We start from the raw sequence: 21,043 nt of genomic DNA, 5'->3' as shown, positions 1-21,043 counted from the left end.
TCTTGTATGTCATCATGATCCCACTCAAAATAAAAATTATTTTTCGAATAGCAAATATATTGCCTCAAACTAAAGACTACACAATGTTTGTTTTTCAGACTCGAGGAAAGAAGGTGGCCTGTTATTTTCCTTAATAATTTTTATTTTGCGTGTTTATATGTTTCATATCACATAATTGTACTGTTTTTCTCTTCTCATTAAAATACTACCTTTTGAATACACGTATAAAGCTAATATATGATTACCCAAGGCAAATTTTTTTTCTCACATTATTTATTATCTAACTTCGGAGTGGCTTTAAACTTTTACTGTTACAAACTTGGATGGTTTAGCCCCTGAGTTAGTGTTTCCGTCTCGAACATTATACAACCACTTTACATTTTACGACATCGTGGTAAAGAGTTATAATTTATAATCCGTTCTTGGTTAACAATATTATGACGATCCTTTACGTTTATTATACTTATATATATAGTTATTCTTAAAATCGAAGTTAATATTTAGTAATAGTATAAATACTGGAGTATAATATTATCGCTTAAAAATCAAGAATGTGTAAACTAACGAATTTTTGGTTGTGTAACTATACATAGTTTAATAATAAGGATGCATAATGGTTGTTGCATTTAATAAATATTTGCTAGATTAGTTATTCTAATTGAATAATCAATAGTTTGGAGAAGTTCTATTTTATTGGAATCCAAAAATCGGTACAACAATTCATTTAAGAACGCTACTAAAACCTCACGGAAGAGTGTCGCATAAGTGAAAGGACTGCCGTTTTAAATCCTGCATCCAAATTGAATATCGTTTTTCCTTGCACAAGTAAAACTTATGTACCAATTTTAAATTATCAATGACTTTTATATCACTATTTATCCTAGAGGTTAATCGGTTGGCGGATAGACTGTTCTTCGAACGTGTGGTTCCAAAATCAATACAGTCCTTCCTTCAGCGAAGGAAAATTATACACCAAGTTTCAGGCATCTGGGATACATGTATTATATTTACAGTACAGATGGATTTTGAACGACATGATTTCAAAAAGGGCATGTCGCGTCCTTAACGATTACAGGACTCAAGGTGTATACGTGTTCAGTTTTCTTTAACGCTAATTAGGAAACAATGCACTAGGTTCCTTTTTAAAGAAATCTCTTTCATTATTTAATTTACTGGAAGTACAAATAAACGTTTTAACCAACTGTTAGTAATTTACAAGTATTAATCTATCTTGAGATTTATCGTTATTCCCTGAACGTAAAAGGAATTATTAGGCTATTAAGTGCACGGAACGGTGTATATCGTTCTGTTCCTATTTTATCAATAGATCCTCCAAAGAGCACACAGACATCGATGTGTCACTCACCTAGACAAACTTAATGATGTCCAGGAGTGACACATCAATCACCGCAACTATAGATATGATGAGTACAATGATAGCTTGATCCATAGTTTGATTTACTGTGGTGGATGATTGCGAGTAGTTGGTATTTGTGCACTAGGAGATACAAATCAAAACATGAGGGGTCTCCAGTCCTATAATAGACTGCCCCGTTACGAAATTCAAATAACTGAGTAAAGGGAACTTTTATTGGCTCCATCCATCCTGAATATCAAGTTTCTTGAAAGCTATACACAAAGTCCATATAGAACTAAACACTAAAACGGATCTCGTTAGCTTCTTGTCCGCAGTGTACAATAAGATATTATTTTATGGTAGCGACACCAAAACATTGTTATAGTACGGATTAACATAACAAAATTACAAATAGTTAGTGCCTTAATATTTACCTTTCATAAATATCGTTTATTAAAACTCGTATCATTTACGTATTACCTTCAAGACACTGTTACATTATTCACCTATCCGTTCTTGAAAACTAAACTATTTGGAACAATAATGAGCATATAGAGTAATCACGTTGTAGGGATGTATTGTTTTGATAAACCTCAAAAAAAATTAAATGTATTCTTATATGAAGGGGTCGGGGGAAGAAAGAGATAAGTCCACTTTTGAAAATTTTTCAGGAACAGCAGTTTTACGATATCTAAACCTAAGTACACAACTGTTTTCACGTAAAATAAAGAGTTAAAGCCGGTTTTTTATGTTATAAGTTATATGAAACATTATACTTGCGCAAAAAGTGCATAAAACCTTTGTTAAATACTTTTTGTTTAAGTAATTTATGAAATATTTTTACATATACTGGGGGAAATAAGGGGATATGTACAACGGACTTATCTCTTTTCATTCCCCAGTTGTTGTTCATAAATGACTAGACCATGCACTTTCAAAGCAGAACTTAATTTTATTGTTACATTATTATAAAATAAGATACATTTAAAAAAGAAAACATCCTAAAGAAGTGTTTTTTTTTTTCACTTTTACTTATATTTCAACTTCCTGAATATGTCCTGTGCCTCTGGACCACAAAACTTTGATAAGTGCTGCAGGTCAGCATACTTAGCCGCACTTATGGGAAGTGGCCCTGAAACATAGCACATACCTGCTGTAAAATTATGGAGTAGTTTTTTAATGTTTATATTATTGACAATTTAATTTTAAATTTTAAAACTTCAAAGGCCGTTTACAGAATTTAGTTTAGTTACATCATTTATCTAGGATACAAAGAAATACAAAATATTGTATTAAAATAGTAACTCACCATTGTAGCTAGCCTCAGGCAGTGTGAATTCAGCTGCAAGATTCTTTGATTGATTCCTCTTTATCTTATATATATAAAAATCTTGAGTCACGATGTATGTTGCCAATAAACTCCAAAACGACTGAACCAATTTCAATCAAATTTCACATGTATCCGTAATTTAGTCTAACTTAGAAGATAGGATAGTTATTATCTGAATTATTCGCTTATGTCGTGAATATAAACGAATAAAATGTATTAATTAAATGTTTATTAAGCAAGTGTTTATTTACTATTTAGTTTTATGAAGTGCTCATAGATGGCGGTTTAATTCATTTATCGATCAAATTCTTCAATATTGTTTGACATCTAAGTTGCAAATACACCCAATAGATAGCGCTGTGTTCTGTTTTTTAGAATATAAATTCTACAACTTTATTCCACGTAATATTTATTTATATTCACGACATAATCGTACTTATTTTAATTGTTTGTGACTGATATTTTTATAATTATTCTGTGTATTATGTTACAATATTATTATCATTGTTAACAGATAAATTTTTGTACTACTTTTATTAGAGAATTATTAAAGTCTTGGCGCCAAATTCAAATCAATGTCTCAAAATCTGGCGATCAAATTCTATCGAGTCGCCATCTCTGATTAGAATGTCCAAAGCTTTAGTATCTCATTCGCTCTCGAGATCTGCTCTGAATCTAAATAAAGCTCTCTCTCGAACCTTCGAGAGTCACTATTTCGAACAATCGATCAATCGATTCTTCTCGAAGCATGCGCACTAGAACGTTCGGGAAATTCAAGGCCCAGATATAAATACTGGCGTCGAGTGTCACTGCAGTTCAGTTCCTTTTTAAACGAGTAAATACTATCTCCCGGAAAGATACTTATTTTGATTTTTAATCTGATAATTGTTAATTAATACATTCATTAATTTTCGATCTAATTTATTAATTTATTTCAATTATAAATATTTTCAGTTTCAGAATAATGCCGCGGAAGAAATCTAACCTCAACAATCCGTGTAGCAGAAAGGTACGACTCCAGCGCGCTCGGCGAGCTCGAGAATCAGAAGAAGAAACTGCAGCAAGAAATGCAGCTCAACGAATTAGAACAGCAAAAATTCGTAGTCAAGAATCTCAAGAACAGCGTAATAAACGTCTGCGACAAAATGTATTAAGGGCAAGAACTGCGCGACAACAGAATATAGCCAGATTTAGAGAACTCGAAAGAACGAGGCAACAAACCAGTCGTGTATTAACACGTGCATCATTCTTTCGCCTTGCGTTTGAGTATGAACCAGACATTAATTACTCGGCACATTCTAAAATTACAATTGGTGCGATGGATAAAATATGTCAATATTGCCACGCGTTAAAATTTCGAAATGAAACAACTGGAATGTGTTGTGCATCAGGAAAAATTGTACTGCCACTTCTTCCTACTCCACCAGAACCTTTGAAATCACTTCTTGCTGGCGAATCAGACGATTCGAAATTATTTTTATGTAAGACACGTAAATTTAATTCTTGCTTTCAAATGACATCTTTTGGTGCAACTAAGATTTGCGATTTAACATCTGATGGACGTAATTTTGAAACGACATTCAAAATCCAAGGCCAAGTGTATCATAAGATTGGGTCACTAATGCCGATGCCTGATGAGGATTCAAAGTTTCTTCAAATTTATTTTATGGGCAGTTATGAGGATCGTGTGACAACTAGGTGCCTGCATAATTTCATAGAAGAAGCACAAGAAAGAGCAATTGTGGAATCGTTGGAAGTTTTTTTCGAAAATTATAATCATCTTATTCAACTATTTAAAAGGGTATCACCACAATTAATAAGTGACAATTGTCAAATTGTCATCAAAGCCGATAAAGTACCATCCGGGGAACATGCTGGCAGGTTCAACGCGCCAACTGTAGATGAAGTTGCTATTATTATGGTTGGTGATCCATCTAACAACAGAGACATTAGAATTACACGTCGAGATAGAATTGTTAGTGTAATTTCGGATATACATCGTTCATATGACGCACTTCAGTATCCTTTGATATTCTGGCAAGGGCAAGATGAATATCACATTAACATCAAACAGCGTGATCCAGTCACTGGTAATGAAACAAATAAAAAAGTTAGTTCAATGAACTACTATGCGCACCGATTGATGATTAGATTTAATCAAGACAATTATATCTTACGATATCGTCAGCTGTACCATCAATACGTTGTAGATATGTACGCTAAGATCGAAAGTGAACGTTTACGATTCATTAGATTCAATCAAGCTAAATTACGATCAGAGGAATACATCCATTTACGAGATGCTATTATCGGAAACGTCGACGAAAACTTAAGCATCAATGATATTGGAACTGTATTTATTTTACCTTCAAGCTACATAGGCAGTCCACGGAATATGCAAGAATACATGCAAGATGCTATGACTTACGTACGTCATTATGGTCGACCTGATTTGTTCATTACATTTACGTGTAACCCTAATTGGGAAGAAATAAAAACTTTGTTATTATCAGGTCAACAATCAATACATCGCCATGATATCGTTGCATGTGTATTTAAACAAAAATTGAAATCTATGATTGATTTAATCGTTAAATATTCTATTTTTGGTAATACGTGTTGCTGGCTGTATTCTATTGAGTGGCAAAAGAGAGGTTTACCTCATGCTCACATTTTGATTTGGCTTGAAAATAAAATTCGTCCAGAAGAAATAGATCAAATAATTTCTGCTGAAATTCCGGATTCATCAACTGACCCAGAGTTGTTTGAGGTTGTTACCAGTCAGATGATCCATGGACCATGTGGTACTTTTAACATGACGTCGCCATGCATGGAGAATGGAAAATGTAAGAAACGTTTCCCAAAACCATTTACGAATGATACTATTACGGATATCGATGGTTATCCATTGTATCGCCGTAGAGACACTAACCATGGTGGCCGTACATTTAATATGCAAATGTCAAATTCTACAAATCAAGTTGAAATTGATAATCGGTGGGTAGTTCCATACTCACCACTGCTTTCCAAAACGTATAAGGCTCATATTAATGTCGAGTTTTGTAGTTCCGTGAAATCCATTAAGTACATTTGCAAATACGTTAATAAAGGAAGTGATCTGGCCGTATTCGAAGTACAAAAATATTAACCGAAATGACGAAATAACACGATACCAAATGGGGAGATATATTAGTAGTAACGAGGCTATCTGGCATATTTTTAGTTTTCCCATACACGAAAGAGATCCTCCTGTTCAGCATCTTGCAGTACATCTCGAAAATGGTCAGCGAGTATATTTTTCTGGAAAAATATTGTCCAAAAAGCACTTCAGCCACCAAAGACGACTTTAACTGAATTTTTTACTTTGTGTCAAAAATCTGATGTGTTTGGCCAATTCGCAAAAAACATTATTGTATACCGAAGTTCCATGCTATTTTACGTGGAATAATGTAAGCAAAAAATGGGAACCACGTAAAAAAGGAACACCACATCCATCAATACCAGGTTTATTTAAAGCCAAGACATTGGGACGGCTTTACACTGTACATCCCACACAACGTGAATGTTTCTTTTTGCGTTTGTTGTTGGTAAATGTTCCTGGACCAACATCTTTTGAATTATTGCGCACAGTTAATGGTCGCGTGTTCAATACATATCAAGATGCATGTTGTGAATTGAAATTATTGGAGGCAGACAATCATTGGGACTTGACACTTGCTGATGCAGCGTTAACATCCACACCCAATAGTATGCGTCAACTATTTGCAATAATCTTGACGACATGTTATCCAACACATTCATTGACTTTATGGGAGAAATATAAAAATTATATGACTGAAGACATCCTGTAATCGAGCCAAACAAACAAATCAATGTCCAAATCTAGATTTCACACCAGAGATGTATAATGAAGCATTAGTGTTGATTGAAGATTTATGTATTTTAATTGCAAATTTACCACTTAGTCATTATGGTATGCCAGCACCTAATCGTCCGGCCACTGACTTACTTAACACTGATTTGCAACGAGAAAACACATTACAATGAAATTGATTTAGCTTCAATTATTGCGAATAATGAGCCATCATTGACAACTGAACAAGAAAATATTTATAATCGAATTATAAGAACTGTTGATGCTAAACAAGGTGGATTTTTTTCTTAGATGCACCAGGTGGAACCGGGAAGACATTTTTAATATCATTAATCCTTGCAAAGATACGGTCGCAACAAAAAATTGCATTGGCAATTGCATCGTCAGGCATTGCTGCCACATTACTAGATGGTGGACGAACAGCACATTCAGCATTGAAGTTGCCATTAGACATTCACAACAAACCAAATGCAGTGTGTAACATTTAAAAAAAAAGTGGAATGGCTTCAGTGTTGCAAAAGTGTGCAATTATAATTTGGGATGAGTGTACAATGGCCCATAAGCATTCACTTGAAGCATTGGATAGAAGTATGAAAGATTTGAAAGGCAACGATAAACTTTTCGGTGGTACTGTTTTTACTATTGTCTGGTGACTTCCGACAGACATTACCAGTTATTCCTCATTCTACTTTTGCAGACGAAATTAACGCATGTCTAAAACAATCGTTTTTTATGGCGAAACGTCGAGACTCTTCGATTGACCGTGAATATGCGAGTACAAAATGCAAAATGATCCATTGGCACAAGTATTTTCTAAGCAATTGCTGGATATTGGAAACGGTGAAGTTGAACTATATCAAGATACTCAGTATATCAAACTACCAGATAATTTCTGCACTGTTGTTGAGACGAAAAGTGAACTAATTGAGAGTGTCTTCCCGGATATATTAAATAATTATTTAGATCATGATTGGCCTGTAATCGTGCTATTTTAGCAGCAAGAAACGTTGATGTCGACAAAATTAACTTCCAGATACAACAATTATTACCCAGTGATTTGATGCCTTTTAAATCAATCGATACAGTTGTTGACGAAAACGAAGCCGTAAACTTTCCCACCGAATTTTTAAATTCTCTGGATTTACCAGGAATGCCACCACACAATCTGCAATTAAAAAATTGGTTCACCAATTATTCTTCTCCGTAACTTAAACCCGCCTAAATTATGCAACGGTACACGTTTAGTTATCAAGAGGATCACTGGAAATATTCTTGAAGCAAAAATTTTGACTGGAAAGTTTAAAGGCGAAATCGTCCTGTTGCCGCGAATTCCATTAATAGCGTCAGAATGTTCAATACCATTCAAAAGGCTTACATTTCCCATTCGTTTAGCATTTGCGATGACCATAAACAAATCGCAAGGTCAAACAATATTGACTTGCGGTTTTAGATTTAGAAAATACGTGTTTTTGTCATGGACAACTGTATGTGGCCTGTTCACGTGTGGGAAAGTCATCAAATTTGTTTTGTATTAGCAAAAGACAGATTAACCAAGAATATTGTGCACAAATTAGTATTGAGATAATTGTCAATTTTAATAATTTAAGAAAAAAACTTTAAATCAAAACAGTTGTTCAAAATCAATGTTATCTACCTCATTTATAGATTTAGATTTAAATTATTCTCAGCTTTATTAGTGAATAATAATTTAATTGTATTTAGATAATGAGTAAAATATTAATTTAATCTATAGTTACTGAGCCACAGGAACGCGTGGCCGGGTCAGCTAGTTATTCCTGTAGATTCCCAAGCTCCATGATATGTGTGCCGATAAAAACATGTTTTCAAAGCTCTTATCATCAAACATAATCTCCCTTATTGGCCTAATTTTGAATTCTCTCTTTGCATAAAATGATTCGAGATGTTTGGTCCAACTCATAAAAATACATTTTGTAGCTGGATTTTGGTCATCGATTGGATCAATGGAGTTTACAACGAACGGAGTTGGTTTCCTTCTAGCTGCCTCAAAATGTTCTTGCCAATCTTTTTGTGTTTCCAACCACGCTTTAGGGTTTAGAAGAGCCATGTGCCTGTCGCAGTCGAGGTAACTGTAACCACGAATAGGGTATGTTACTGTGACACTTGTAAACCGCTTCTCAAAATGTACAAGGTAGTGAAGAAATCTGAACATTGTAAAATTCTTATTTTGGCCTCCACAGGCATCGGAGAATATGTGAAGCTTTTTTACATTCATTGATGAGTGATTTTAAAGAAAGTCGTGTACAAGAGAGCAAACATCATCGCTTCCTTTTTTCCTTGCTGCTTCAGTAAACAAGTAAAATATTGATTCACCTGTTGACAAGATTGTTATGTTGAAAACATACAAAGACAATTGTCGCTTATAATAAACGTCATTCGTCGAGACATTTGGGATGGGCAGGTTGCGTCCAAAATCAATACAAATTGGTTCTTCTTGTGGATTTTTTCTACACATCTTTGTCACAGCTCTTTTCCTATTATAAAAAGCATCTGCTTTTCTTTTGTGCAAATTTAGTTCAGTTTGTATTTTCCCTACTTCTTTTTGTAGCTCATCTCTTTGATTTAAATCACTACAATTATTTCTTTCCAATTCAATGGACCTAACTTTTGAGTTTAGCTCATCGCAAGCCGAGCAAGTGTCTATACGTGGATATCCAAATCCAATGTTGAACTCTTTGCAAAAAATCTCATTATACTTGTCAAAAGATACTTTAACTTGGGGGATTTTCTCTTGGAAAAATCTGTGCATTTTTTTAACATTGAGGTTTTGGTCAAGGTAAACTTTTTTGGTGTCCCTCAGCCCATAGTGAGAGTTTCTAGATGAGAATGACGTAATATGAGTGCGAATCTTGTCTAAAACTTCATCACTAATTTTATGTGGGCGGTTCTCATGTTTTCCTCTTCTATTTTTTGGGCTGAATCCAGTGTCTTTTAATGCAGCAGCAATACGCTCAACTCTCTTTTTACCTATTCCATGAAATGACACAAACGCCTTTTTACATACATCATACTCTTTTGTTTCACCTTCAATTCGCCCCCTTACTCTGTACTTGTAAGTAGCTTCATTTTTTCTTGCCTCTTCTTCAGGTTTCCTATTCCGTCGACGAGCAACAGGTACAACAGAGATTAGCCCGGATAAGTAGGAGTCTTGTTCGTCAGAGCTAGCCATAAAGTTAAAGGCATTTAGGACTGATTTTTTTGCATCGTCTGGCACTCTCTCAAAACATTTTAACCTACAATGGCAGTCTTCTCCTAACTCATGACTCGATAAGTTAATTTTTTTCATTACATCAGAAATTCTTCCAAAGGCTTTTCTTTTTCTACTTCCCCTACTAACCCCATTGCCTTCATCAACATCAATGTTTTCCATGTCACTATACTTATAATTTGTACTTATATAACCTACCAACACTTCACTCTACACAATCACTATACAAAACAAAATCTGAATTTAAAAAAACACTTCACAACACCATAAGGAAATATACTAATTGAAATTCACACAATAATTATCTTATCAACTGTTCTGCAAGAAAGCAAGCAACAAACTAAGAATATTGTCCATAAAAAGACAAGTCCCAACCAGTCTGTGGCGCAGAGGACCATGGGAAATCCAAATGAGCGCGAGGACTGATCCCTTTATTGCAACTTCGTAGTTCGTTTCATGGACTGATCTCTTTCTTTGCCCTTAGACCGTGGACTGATCCCTTTCTTTGCCCTGAGCGTAATTATTTATTTATTTTTTTCTGGTGGACTGGTCCCGTTTATTGCACAAGAATTCATCATAAACTGTGTATTTGCTACCTAAGAATAAAGTGGCATTGATATCTCTAATTTGAAAAAAACATGGACTTATCCCCTTTTTCCCTCGACCCCTTCATATATTTTTACACACAGTTAGAAGATACAGTTGGTTTAAACTTTTAAGAGGTAATACTTATATCTCAAGTAACAATAAACTTTTAGGTATTCTTAAAATGGGCTTTAAAAATTGGACATAATTAGTTTAGGTCCCTCCCCATCTCTTCCTCATGTGACCTATGCTATGTCTTCCCATAAATTTTTAGCATAAAACTTTAATAAGTGTCCTTTCCTTGTTTCATTTATTGAAATGTTCCTGCTATATTCACTCGGATCACTATTTTCTCTTAATGCATTTATTCGCCTATCGTTTTTAGCGCAACAAGCAAATAATTAAATAATTAAAATCAGTTCAAATCCTTAGAAAGGGCATTTATTTAACTTTGAATTTAGAACGGGAGGATATTGTGGGGGAATGGGGCAGGTATTATCTGGGTTATTAGTATTAGCCATCTTGTGCAGCAGACAGATTAGGAAACCTCGGGAGTGGTTTTATGGTAGAAAGCGGTTTATAGCTGAGAAGTATAAAACTGCAGTTTAGGAATAGTGCGATGCTCGTAAATATAGTTCTTATGTTCTGGATAGCTATACTTTGTATTAAGATAAATACTTAGTAAAGTGAATCAAAACATTTTTCGTCAAATTCCCAGGAATTTTCGCCGAACTTCATGCTATAACAATTCTTTGTTGTTCATATTTGCAATACTTGGCAATATAGTTTTGTAAAAGTGTAATAAATAATAATATTTCAAAATTGTTTCAGCATTTCAGTATAATGCGATAATATTTTCTAGAGATATATCTTACATTGTCTATTCTTAAGGACACGGATAGTAGAGTATTGCTCTAATTCTTATGGAATCATCTAGGGTAGCCAATGGCTCAGTGTAGCGGGTACGGCGGTTATCGCAAAATAACCAGATCAAGCAACGTCGAGCGTGGCTGCTGCTTGGTTAGGTGACCGCTGAGCGATCCTGTCCTTGAAAGCAGCCCGCCTGCCCGGCCATTGTTGGTGGTTCGGAAGTCACCTTTAAGCCGTTGGTCCCCAGGTTAAGTGTTAGAGAGGTCTTCTTAGCCCTAACTTCGCCTGGTAAAATAAGACATTCTTTACTTTTCCTTTTAGGGTCGATCTTTCGTGTAAACCAGCATAGTTGTACACTTTCTTTCCCTCAGATTGTATTTCCCTAGAAAAAAGTTTCAGCTGTATGGAATGCTATCAACATTATTTGAATATTAATTTAATTTATTTAAAATTATATACAAAAGTACTTAAGAAATTTATCTTAAATTTATCTATAAATGTATATTAATTATAATATTGGATAATGATTTCATCTAGAAATTGTAGAGCTAACAAGTTTGTAAAAGTCCTTTAAAATTACAGTAATACATTTTCTCTTTAATACAGAAACCTCAAAAAAATATGTCCTTCAAAATATATATAACGACTGATTTAATATTTCTTGTCTTTAAAAGTATTAGATATTGTATATATTTAAATACCGGTGAATTAACGAGAAACTTGCGCACAGTCAGAGAATGAATATCTTTGATCAAACAAAGCGAAGCCTTCTGTAACATTGTCTCATTTGTGTCTCCCAAAGCTGAAAAATTATTAGTTTTATACACTAAGGGTCACATAATTGGCTTCACCTATGTTATCCCTGATATTTTGTGTTGCAAACAAATATTGAAAGAATCATATAGAAAATAAAACTTGTTTAAATGTCAGCCAATTGTGTTGAAACTAATGACAATAGATTCCATGATGTAATTTAAAATTACATGGTTGTATATCTGCCTATAATTACATTAATTCATTCTGTCTATTTAGAAATCAATTTTATTATAAATAACATTTTCAGATATTAAAAACAAAATTTCGTTATATCTTTCCACAACATACATTAACTTTTTAATTCATACATTTTTTGTTTCATTGCCGTTTTTAACAAGAAAAGTTTACACAAAAATTCATAAAAGGGTGTTGTCTTTTATGGGTGCTTAGGCTACATGCTTAATATTTCACATTTAAAAATCATATTGTTGTATTCAGTTTGTTTATCATCATAGTCATCATTTAAATCAATGTAAGAATATTGGGCTACGCCCAACCAAATTCCATAGAGTAAAATTGAACATCACTGAATTCAGTATTTACTATAGTAAAGCGATCCCTAATTGAAAATGTTAAGCAAGTTAGTTTTCGTATATCAAATGGGACAGGGGGATGGATAAAAAATAAACAGCTTGTAAGGTTTACATTAATAAAAAATCATTTTATTTTGTTTTAGATCCTAAAATTTTGTTATTTCATGTATAGAAATAATAATAACTAAATACTATGAGATAATATGAAAAAAATTAAAAACAGTCAAATTTAGGGTAAATGTTTTTGAATTTGTTTACAAAAATGTATTTGACTAGAACAAATGATAGTGGAATATTAAAGGTTTACTGGGACTAATCACTAAAAATAAAACTCTATAACATTTTAACTGCTAATAAATGATCAGCAAATTGTAGCATGCAATGGCTGAAATCACTATTTTATATCTGGAATTATAATACATGGTATGACATGGTTTAGATTGATTGATCTTTATATGATGCTCATTTGTTTTCGTTTATGCCGCTTATTGAACGTAATATTAGTAAATACAAAATAAACGTTTGGGTTACCAGTTGTATTTAATGTGTAGGCTACAACTAGTGTCATCATCGGGTAAGAGGGTCCATGAGAACTTCGGAAACGTTAAATTCATAGAACCATTTTGAGCAACGGTTCATTTATATCAGGGGACGGTTCGTATTTTCTTCTTAAATACATGAAATTTTAATGATTTTGGCAAAAGTGCATTCTGTTAGTTTTGAGCAAACCTGGATATCAGTTTTATAACCTTTATAGCATTAAAAAGACTATTGAAACATCCTCAGCAATGTTTTAAGCAACAAGAACAATATAAATTGTTAATGTGATTTGAAACATGGAGACATGTGTTTTACTTTTTTAGGATTAACTGAAATTTAATCTACCCATAAAGCAATTTAACGACGTACGTGGCCAAGGACTGCAGGAAGGCTGGAAGGCTGCTCTAGATCTTTTAGGAGACGAAGGCTAGAAGCCAAAAAAAAAAACATTTGCAAGGTATTATAATTGTAGGTTCTGAGCTGGATAGACATATTTCTGGCTATTATATATTATCATGGGGTGTTGAAGCCTATGGGAAATTAAAAATTACTGATCGAATTGACTAATACGGAGTGGAATTTTTATAGATTTATTGCATAGATCGTGTTCTTTTAAAAACAGAAAACTATGCCTTTTTTAGAGCAGAGTGGTCAATGACTATAAATTAAAAATTGTAGGTCCTGTAGTATACTAGACACAGCTTCAGTTGACTGTTTTGGTTTTTTATAAATTATATGTCAGAATCATATACCACAATTTTAAGTAACCTAATGTAAATGTAATGTTGAAATATTGCAATCATATTACGAAGAGTGGAGTAGAAAAGTTAAAAAGAAGCACTTTCATATGTATGGTTACAATTTACATAACTTAGTACTTTATACGTGGTAGCTGGCAGAGAAAGTTCTTTACCGCCAATTTAAATTTAACGCGAGCAAAGGGACCAATGTAGTAACAAAGTTACAACGTAGACTGTAGTAATAAGTGCGTGAACATATATTATTCTTAACTGTTGTGAGTTTTGGTGTTTCTACGCGACCTTAGCATTTCTTATTGAGTTTTATTTGCTGAGCGTTACTGAATCCTTTAACTGGAAGATCTGGAAAAATGTATTTATTACGATAAAAAAATAATAGAGTGAAAAATCTATGCTACAGTCGGTAAAAGCAATTTTATTTATAGCGCTATTGAGAATTAGTTCCCAATCTTAATTAAACATTTTTTATTTAAACATTTATATTAGGCTAAAATTAATAAAGAAATATGAAAATGTATTAGTAAAAAAGATCTAGAGAAAATCACCTGTTGTTTCGAATTGCTTATATGAAACTTAATCTTTACATAGACATAATTGAGTGTTATCATGACGCATTCCCAACAATACATATGGCTGAGCATCATTGAAGCGTATTTATTACCCACTGGGCTGATAAAATATTTCTCTTCTGGTTGCCGAAAAATTGGAAATATTTTTCAATATTTCTGTATGTATTTTCAGGCCGTAAAATAATGAAAAGAGCTCGTGTGTTGCAAAAAATGTTGCTCTACATCTCAGCGAAGGTTGGTACGCGGTAGTGTACTTGGTGTTGCATCTTCCCTGTTGGCCGAGCGTTATCGAAGACAGGCGGGATGGAACGTTTTCATTTCTCTCTGAACGCACGATAATTCACAAATAATCTGACCTATAGACTTTAAATTGTGCATAAAGTTTCGTTAATACCAAGGCAACACTGAGCTTGATGGAGGCGTATTTCTCTCCATGGAATTCGGGTAAGCGCTATGAAATGTTGTGACATTGCTATTATTGTTATCCGTGATGGCACCAAGAAATAACAAGAATAAAAAATGTGTACACGCTCATAATACTTAGAGATTTTAACGTATGACGTACAAACATATGTAGCTAACTAAATCCACAAATTATTAATTTAATAATGACGTGGTAGACTTTTAATATTTAAACACTGGATACCTAATCTAATAAATACACATTGTGAATACAAATCTTTTTAGCTAAATATATAAAGTTTTCATCTATATACTTAAAGTTTGGATCAATTATTTAGTTCTATATATATATAAATGAGTTCTATGATAGTGCATGTCCAACAGTATGATGTTCATGTACACATGATGGAAGTTGGGTGAGTGTCGTTGAAATCAATTTATTCTGTATTCTGACGGAGTAATTTTCCTTTCGCTTTCGGAGGGATCTTAAGGATTCCTTTCAGTATGCATATGTATGTCTTATCTGTCAAGAATTTTATGAGGTATAGTCTTGACATTTTGCACTAAACCTCAAAGACCTCAGGCAACACATAGTAATGCGTAATGCTCCCGGCGGAGCAAGTAATTTTTGCGATTCAATTTTTATTGAAATTAAATAAGGCAATTGCTACTTATACAATTTAATGTAAGTATATATACATTCTTACATATATATATATATATATATATATATAATTTCAATACACATTGAATCACAAAAAGTACTAGCTCGGCCGGGAGTCGAACCCGGATCTCCCACTTACATATACTTAAATACAATTATAATTATGTAAGGATTTGGTTTTTAATATTTAAAATAATATAATAACGAATGTCTCATAATATAAGTTTAATGAGATATGTTTGTAACCTTTGATAAAAATTACATCGTTATAACGTACAGCCCAGAGGGTCCACGACGCACTTTCTTTGTTGCCTTTAACGCATGGTGTTTTTCCCAAGGACTATAAAGTGGAAATAAGGAAAAAATAGGCATTAAAATTATAACAATTTTAAATATATCTCCAGCATATGTTTAAAGCCTAAGAATATTCTGAGTCGATCTAAATATAAATAAGTAAGATGTAGGTCTTAGCTAATAAATGCTTTGTTGATTGAAGGTTTAGTAACTCTGTATTTAGAAATCATTAATATAATCAATACTGTAGTGGAATATGTTTTCCCTAAACATTTTATATATATATATATATATATATATATATATATATATATATATATATATATATATATAAGGTTATTAAATTATTGATATGGCTTAATTAAGGCATTGCTATCGTAATTGTTCTGTAAGTTGTTTTGATTTCATTGTGTACTTTGGAAGTCTTACAAGGTCACGAAACTTTAAAGTGTTTTATATATGGAACTCGTATTTTATTGAACATACAGAAATAAAAAATAAAAGCTTATTACAAAACTTGGAAGAATTACATGGAAAATGTATATTGTAGAGGATACAGGACGTTTTGTTTGTGTAGTACAGGATCACTATTCCATATAAGTCCATGGAATCATTGATTACTCCTCATGTTTAAATTTATAATTGTATTATTTTCTTAATGAGATTTTGTCTTATACTGCCGGTCTTCATGGAACACTGGTCTATGCAAGGATCTTATAAATAGAAGGTAGGGTAGACTCAATACAGTACAAGGCTTGATGGAACTTATAAAAGTGCTACGGTTACAGCCAATAGTTGCACTTGCGCTATCTGTACATATATACAGTCCGGCCACATCGGTATTCTAATACCTACACTAAGCACAATATTATATAAACTAACAGCTTCAACTGCTAACTGGGATCTTACCAGTTGAAACACACTAGTATCCCTATCAATATTAACTTGAACACTCTCGTATAGTACACCTTTTACGCGATATTATATTATATTAAAACGCTTGTACTAGAAATTTTCTAAAACTTAGTAAAACCTGTCAATTGGAAAAACAGCCCAGATGTTTCAAATATTTGAAGGTCGATTCATAAAACTGATAACGCAATGAAGGTGTACCCCAAAGCTAGTTTTTCACAAAAGACGCCGCTGAGGTTGGATCTAATAATGTAAGTCTCTATGTGTTACTACGTCATGTGACTTAAATATTAATTTAAACTAAATAAATAAAATAAATTTAATATAAATATATAAGAGTAGGAGCGAAAAATATTGTACAACTTTTTCTAACTACTCAGCCATATTGAACAATGAATTCAAGATCGAGCCCCACTTTAGAAATTTTGTGACAAGAAAGGAACAGGAAATATTTTAAAAAACGATCTTACATTTCAGAGTCTGGTAATTATTCTTCCATAAGATCCATTTTGGCGTTAAAACAGTACTTATTAGTTGTTCTTATTAGCCAAACCCGGGATTTTGTATCCTAGGAAAGGAGATATTTACATGAGGAAAGTAATATTTGGGAGAGTGAAAATCAGCTGACTTAGCTACGAGCAAAACGATGATTTCGCAAATTTCGGTTCAGCTGTAAAGGTAATTTCCTTAAAACAGGCTACAGAACGCCTTTGATGGATTCTTACTCTGATATGCCAAGAGTAAATTAAGTTTCATATGGAATAAATATCGAAATATCTGTGATTACCATTACTAGGAAGTGATAAAACATCTTGCATTGATATCAGGGTATCTTCAAACATAAATTTAAATTATTAATAAATTAATTAATTTAAAACATACTAATTCCATATTGTTTAATAAATTTTAACCTTATTTTTATATATTTCATTAATCAAACGTGACTTATGTTGTAACTAACACAGAAAGCATTTTTTTTGTTCTAATATGTACAATATTTGTTCTGGTTATGTTTTATGTGGGTTGTTACAGTTATCTCTTTTATCTTTTTATCAACTTGGCTCACAGATTTTTCTAATTTTTTTTCATATTAAATGATTTATCTTTATAACACAGTACAATTTTTCATTGTTCAATCCATGTTGGAACCTAGAGTTATACCTAGGTTTTATAAATCACATATATTCGGAAAATGCATAAGTAAAGACAGAAACTCTTTCAAAGACTCTGCTCAAAATAATACTGCCAAATAACTCTTTTCGTTCTTAAGTGAGCCAATAAGGATATTAATTCAATAATACTTTTTAATTTCAGACTTTATTTATAAGATCCATTTTTTATTTACTACCAGAACACGTAAAAAATTTATTATTAATACGTTAAAAGTTTTATGATGCCTTTTGTCGAAAAAAACATTGATTTGTTCTCTGGGAGTGATTCAATGATAGCATTGTGGCTTAATCACCCATCCATTAATCTCAATGAGGATTTCATGCATCACAAAATTCTTTCATTTTAACGGTATTTCATATTTTGTTTGTTCATATTGTGATACTTAATTCATACATAATAATACAGTTATGCTTCAAGCAGTGATTTGGAATATGATGTAATATTTTATAAATAAAAGTTTCTGTTTTATTTCGTTAATCAATTATCATTTAATTTGTAAAAACTATGAATTTGTTTCAGTTGTGCTGAGAAAAATATTGAAAATAGCTAAAAACCTTACACAAATCGTGAGAGAAAACTATCACTAAAAATGTTTCTTTCCTTTCGTTCCAGGATAAACTGTCTTTCCACAAGTAACTAGATCTCCATAGGGCCACAAAGTGGATACTACTTTAAGTGGAATTAAGTAAATAATACTTTAAACACTTCATCTATAGTAAAATAAGATGCTGTGTTTAATTCTGTTTTGATCCTTGGAGTTGTCAACTATTACCCTATAAGTACCATATTATAACTTTCACTCACGCACTGCTTATAAAATTTCACCTCAAGGATTTCTTAATAGAATGTATTCTCATTTAAAGCCTAGTGGAATATGGCATTAGGTGATTAAACAATCTTTAAACAAAAGTAACAACCAAACTTGTACCACGATGCCTTTTAGCTCACTTCTGATGTGTTAATACTAAAGCTGAAAAGCAAATAATCATTGTACATAATATTTATATACAAAATTAATCGTTGAGAACATTTTTTAAATATTTATTTATATTTTTACACAACTTGTACGAAAGTGTAATGAAAATTTAAATTTTAAACGACAAAAAAGGTGAACCGTTATGATTTTTTCTGCAATTGTTTGTTGTCCTGTTTTTAGTGACGAGTTTAGTGGAAATGAGTAATATTGAGAATATACTCATACTTCAATAGTATAATGAACGTTCGACATGCCGATAAGAAGTTATAAAGAACTGTAATTGCAAAAACATAAATGTAATATAGCTGTATATTCTTAATTTTTTTTTCACTCTCCATATTTTTTATAAAATACTAATATTCAAGAAATCATGTAGGTTGAATTGGAGCTGACAACTGTAACCAAGCAAACTCGGTGTCCTCACTTATAGAGTTTAAATTGGTCTGTTGGAGTTCCAAACTTTACACTGGAAGCCTAAGAGATGTTTGCACCTTCATTAAGTTTCTTGTGCTACAAACAAACATGAAATGCTTAAGTTTATCCTACAATTTCCTTACACGTTGTAACTGATACATTATAAATCATATATTTTTAAACACACAATCAAAATTATTCTGCAGGCGAATAGTAAAATTCAAATAAACTTAATCAAAATTTTGAATGAATTTCATATACTTACTGTACCTACAAATTGAAATATGATCCTTGAATAGATGGGACACATACTGCTTTTTAATAGCTCATAATCTAATGCTCTTATATTCAGAAAATTTTAAAGGGAAAAGCTTATTAGTTATAGGTGGATTTTTAAAAAACCTTTTTTTTTCGAAAGAATAATAGAGTTCTGCGACTCCATTGTTATGCAAAATAAAATATAAAACTATCTGTCTCCTCTAATAATGTTATAATTTGTATATATATATATATCATGATAAATATTTATATATATAATATCATAGGACTTTATCATATTACATCACAAGTGCTCACACTAAGGAAATTATGAAATTTTAATTTGGAGTTCCTCAACATTGATCTTAAATCGTGGGAGCTATTAAGATAAATACACGGAATGTTACATTTAAATTGTAGGCGAAGCTGCGGGTATGTGCTATTTAAGTAATAAATTCGATATTATAAAGATTTAGCACATTTCCCTGTAAAAATTATTTTTGAATTTCAATTTGAGTTGTCAACTTCATAGAAAAATAGATAACTGATGTTTAACTATATATTCTAATTCTTTCCTTTAATATTTAGAGAAATAAAGATTTTAAAGTATAAAAAGGACTTTTCCTAATCATCATACCCTATAAATCATATAATTTGTAAACATAAATCGGTTACCCGGCCACTAAGTACTCTAACAGTAATTAGTTTTCAAATTTTGAAATACAAAGCATGAGTGGAAAAAAAGCTTAAATAATGATATCTGATGCCTGCATTATAATGACTTACTTGATCATACCATTGTGTGGTTTATTTAACAACAAAACTCGTTTTAAGGACTGAACCTAGTTAGTAGCATTGGGAACAATCATAGTAAACCCACACCACACTATACCCAATTACAGTATTGCATGACCTACTTTGTGAAAGTATGCAATAATTGGCTATACACGAGGTTAATTGCTATTGTAATCTACACGATATAAATTTATGTACGTACGTTGGTCAAATGAACCCGCAATCAAAGTTATGCTTCATATTATATAATTTTACGACGTATTTTTAATGTCGTCAGATATCCATTTCAAAAACAACAGTTTTTATTGTAACAAAGGACAATGTATATATTTTTGTGATTTATACGAATTTGTCCACATAAAAGTACATTTAATAAATGTTCAAAAGTCCATGGAGTGTGACAAAACTAGGGCAGTATTATATGAAATATTGATACCTATTAATAAAAGCTAGTATAGAAAAGCATATTTTTCAATAGCGATAATGAGAAGATTTTATTGGGGATGCCACTGCTAACATGTATATGCATTATACGTTAATAAATATATTATAAGTAAATATAACATAAATATTAAACTACAACAAAATGTCAAGCTAAGCCTTACCCCAGCATTAGAGATTGCAACCAAAATATTAACGAAATTAAAAACTAATTAAATGTTAATTTTATAGAAAT

The 21,043-nt window shown here is 32.2% G+C and overlaps 1 protein-coding gene across 1 annotated transcript in view; it reads left to right on the top strand.

The window, feature by feature from the left end:
• Nucleotides 1–3,618: 3,618 nt before the first annotated feature.
• LOC124365131 overlaps nt 3,619–21,043 on the top strand; it is a 37,329-nt gene continuing 19,904 nt past the window's right edge. The window contains exon 1 of the mRNA XM_046821082.1: nt 3,619–4,385. Within this exon, the coding sequence (XP_046677038.1) occupies nt 3,652–4,385 (734 nt within the window). The 5' untranslated portion in view covers nt 3,619–3,651. The remainder of the gene's footprint in view (nt 4,386–21,043) is intronic.

The sequence above is a fragment of the Homalodisca vitripennis genome, chromosome 6, assembly GCF_021130785.1.
Source record: "Homalodisca vitripennis isolate AUS2020 chromosome 6, UT_GWSS_2.1, whole genome shotgun sequence".
In the NCBI taxonomy this organism is placed as follows: domain Eukaryota; kingdom Metazoa; phylum Arthropoda; class Insecta; order Hemiptera; family Cicadellidae; genus Homalodisca; species Homalodisca vitripennis.
The sequence above is the reverse complement of the archived record's forward strand: the minus strand, read 5'-3'. Positions and strand labels throughout refer to the sequence as shown.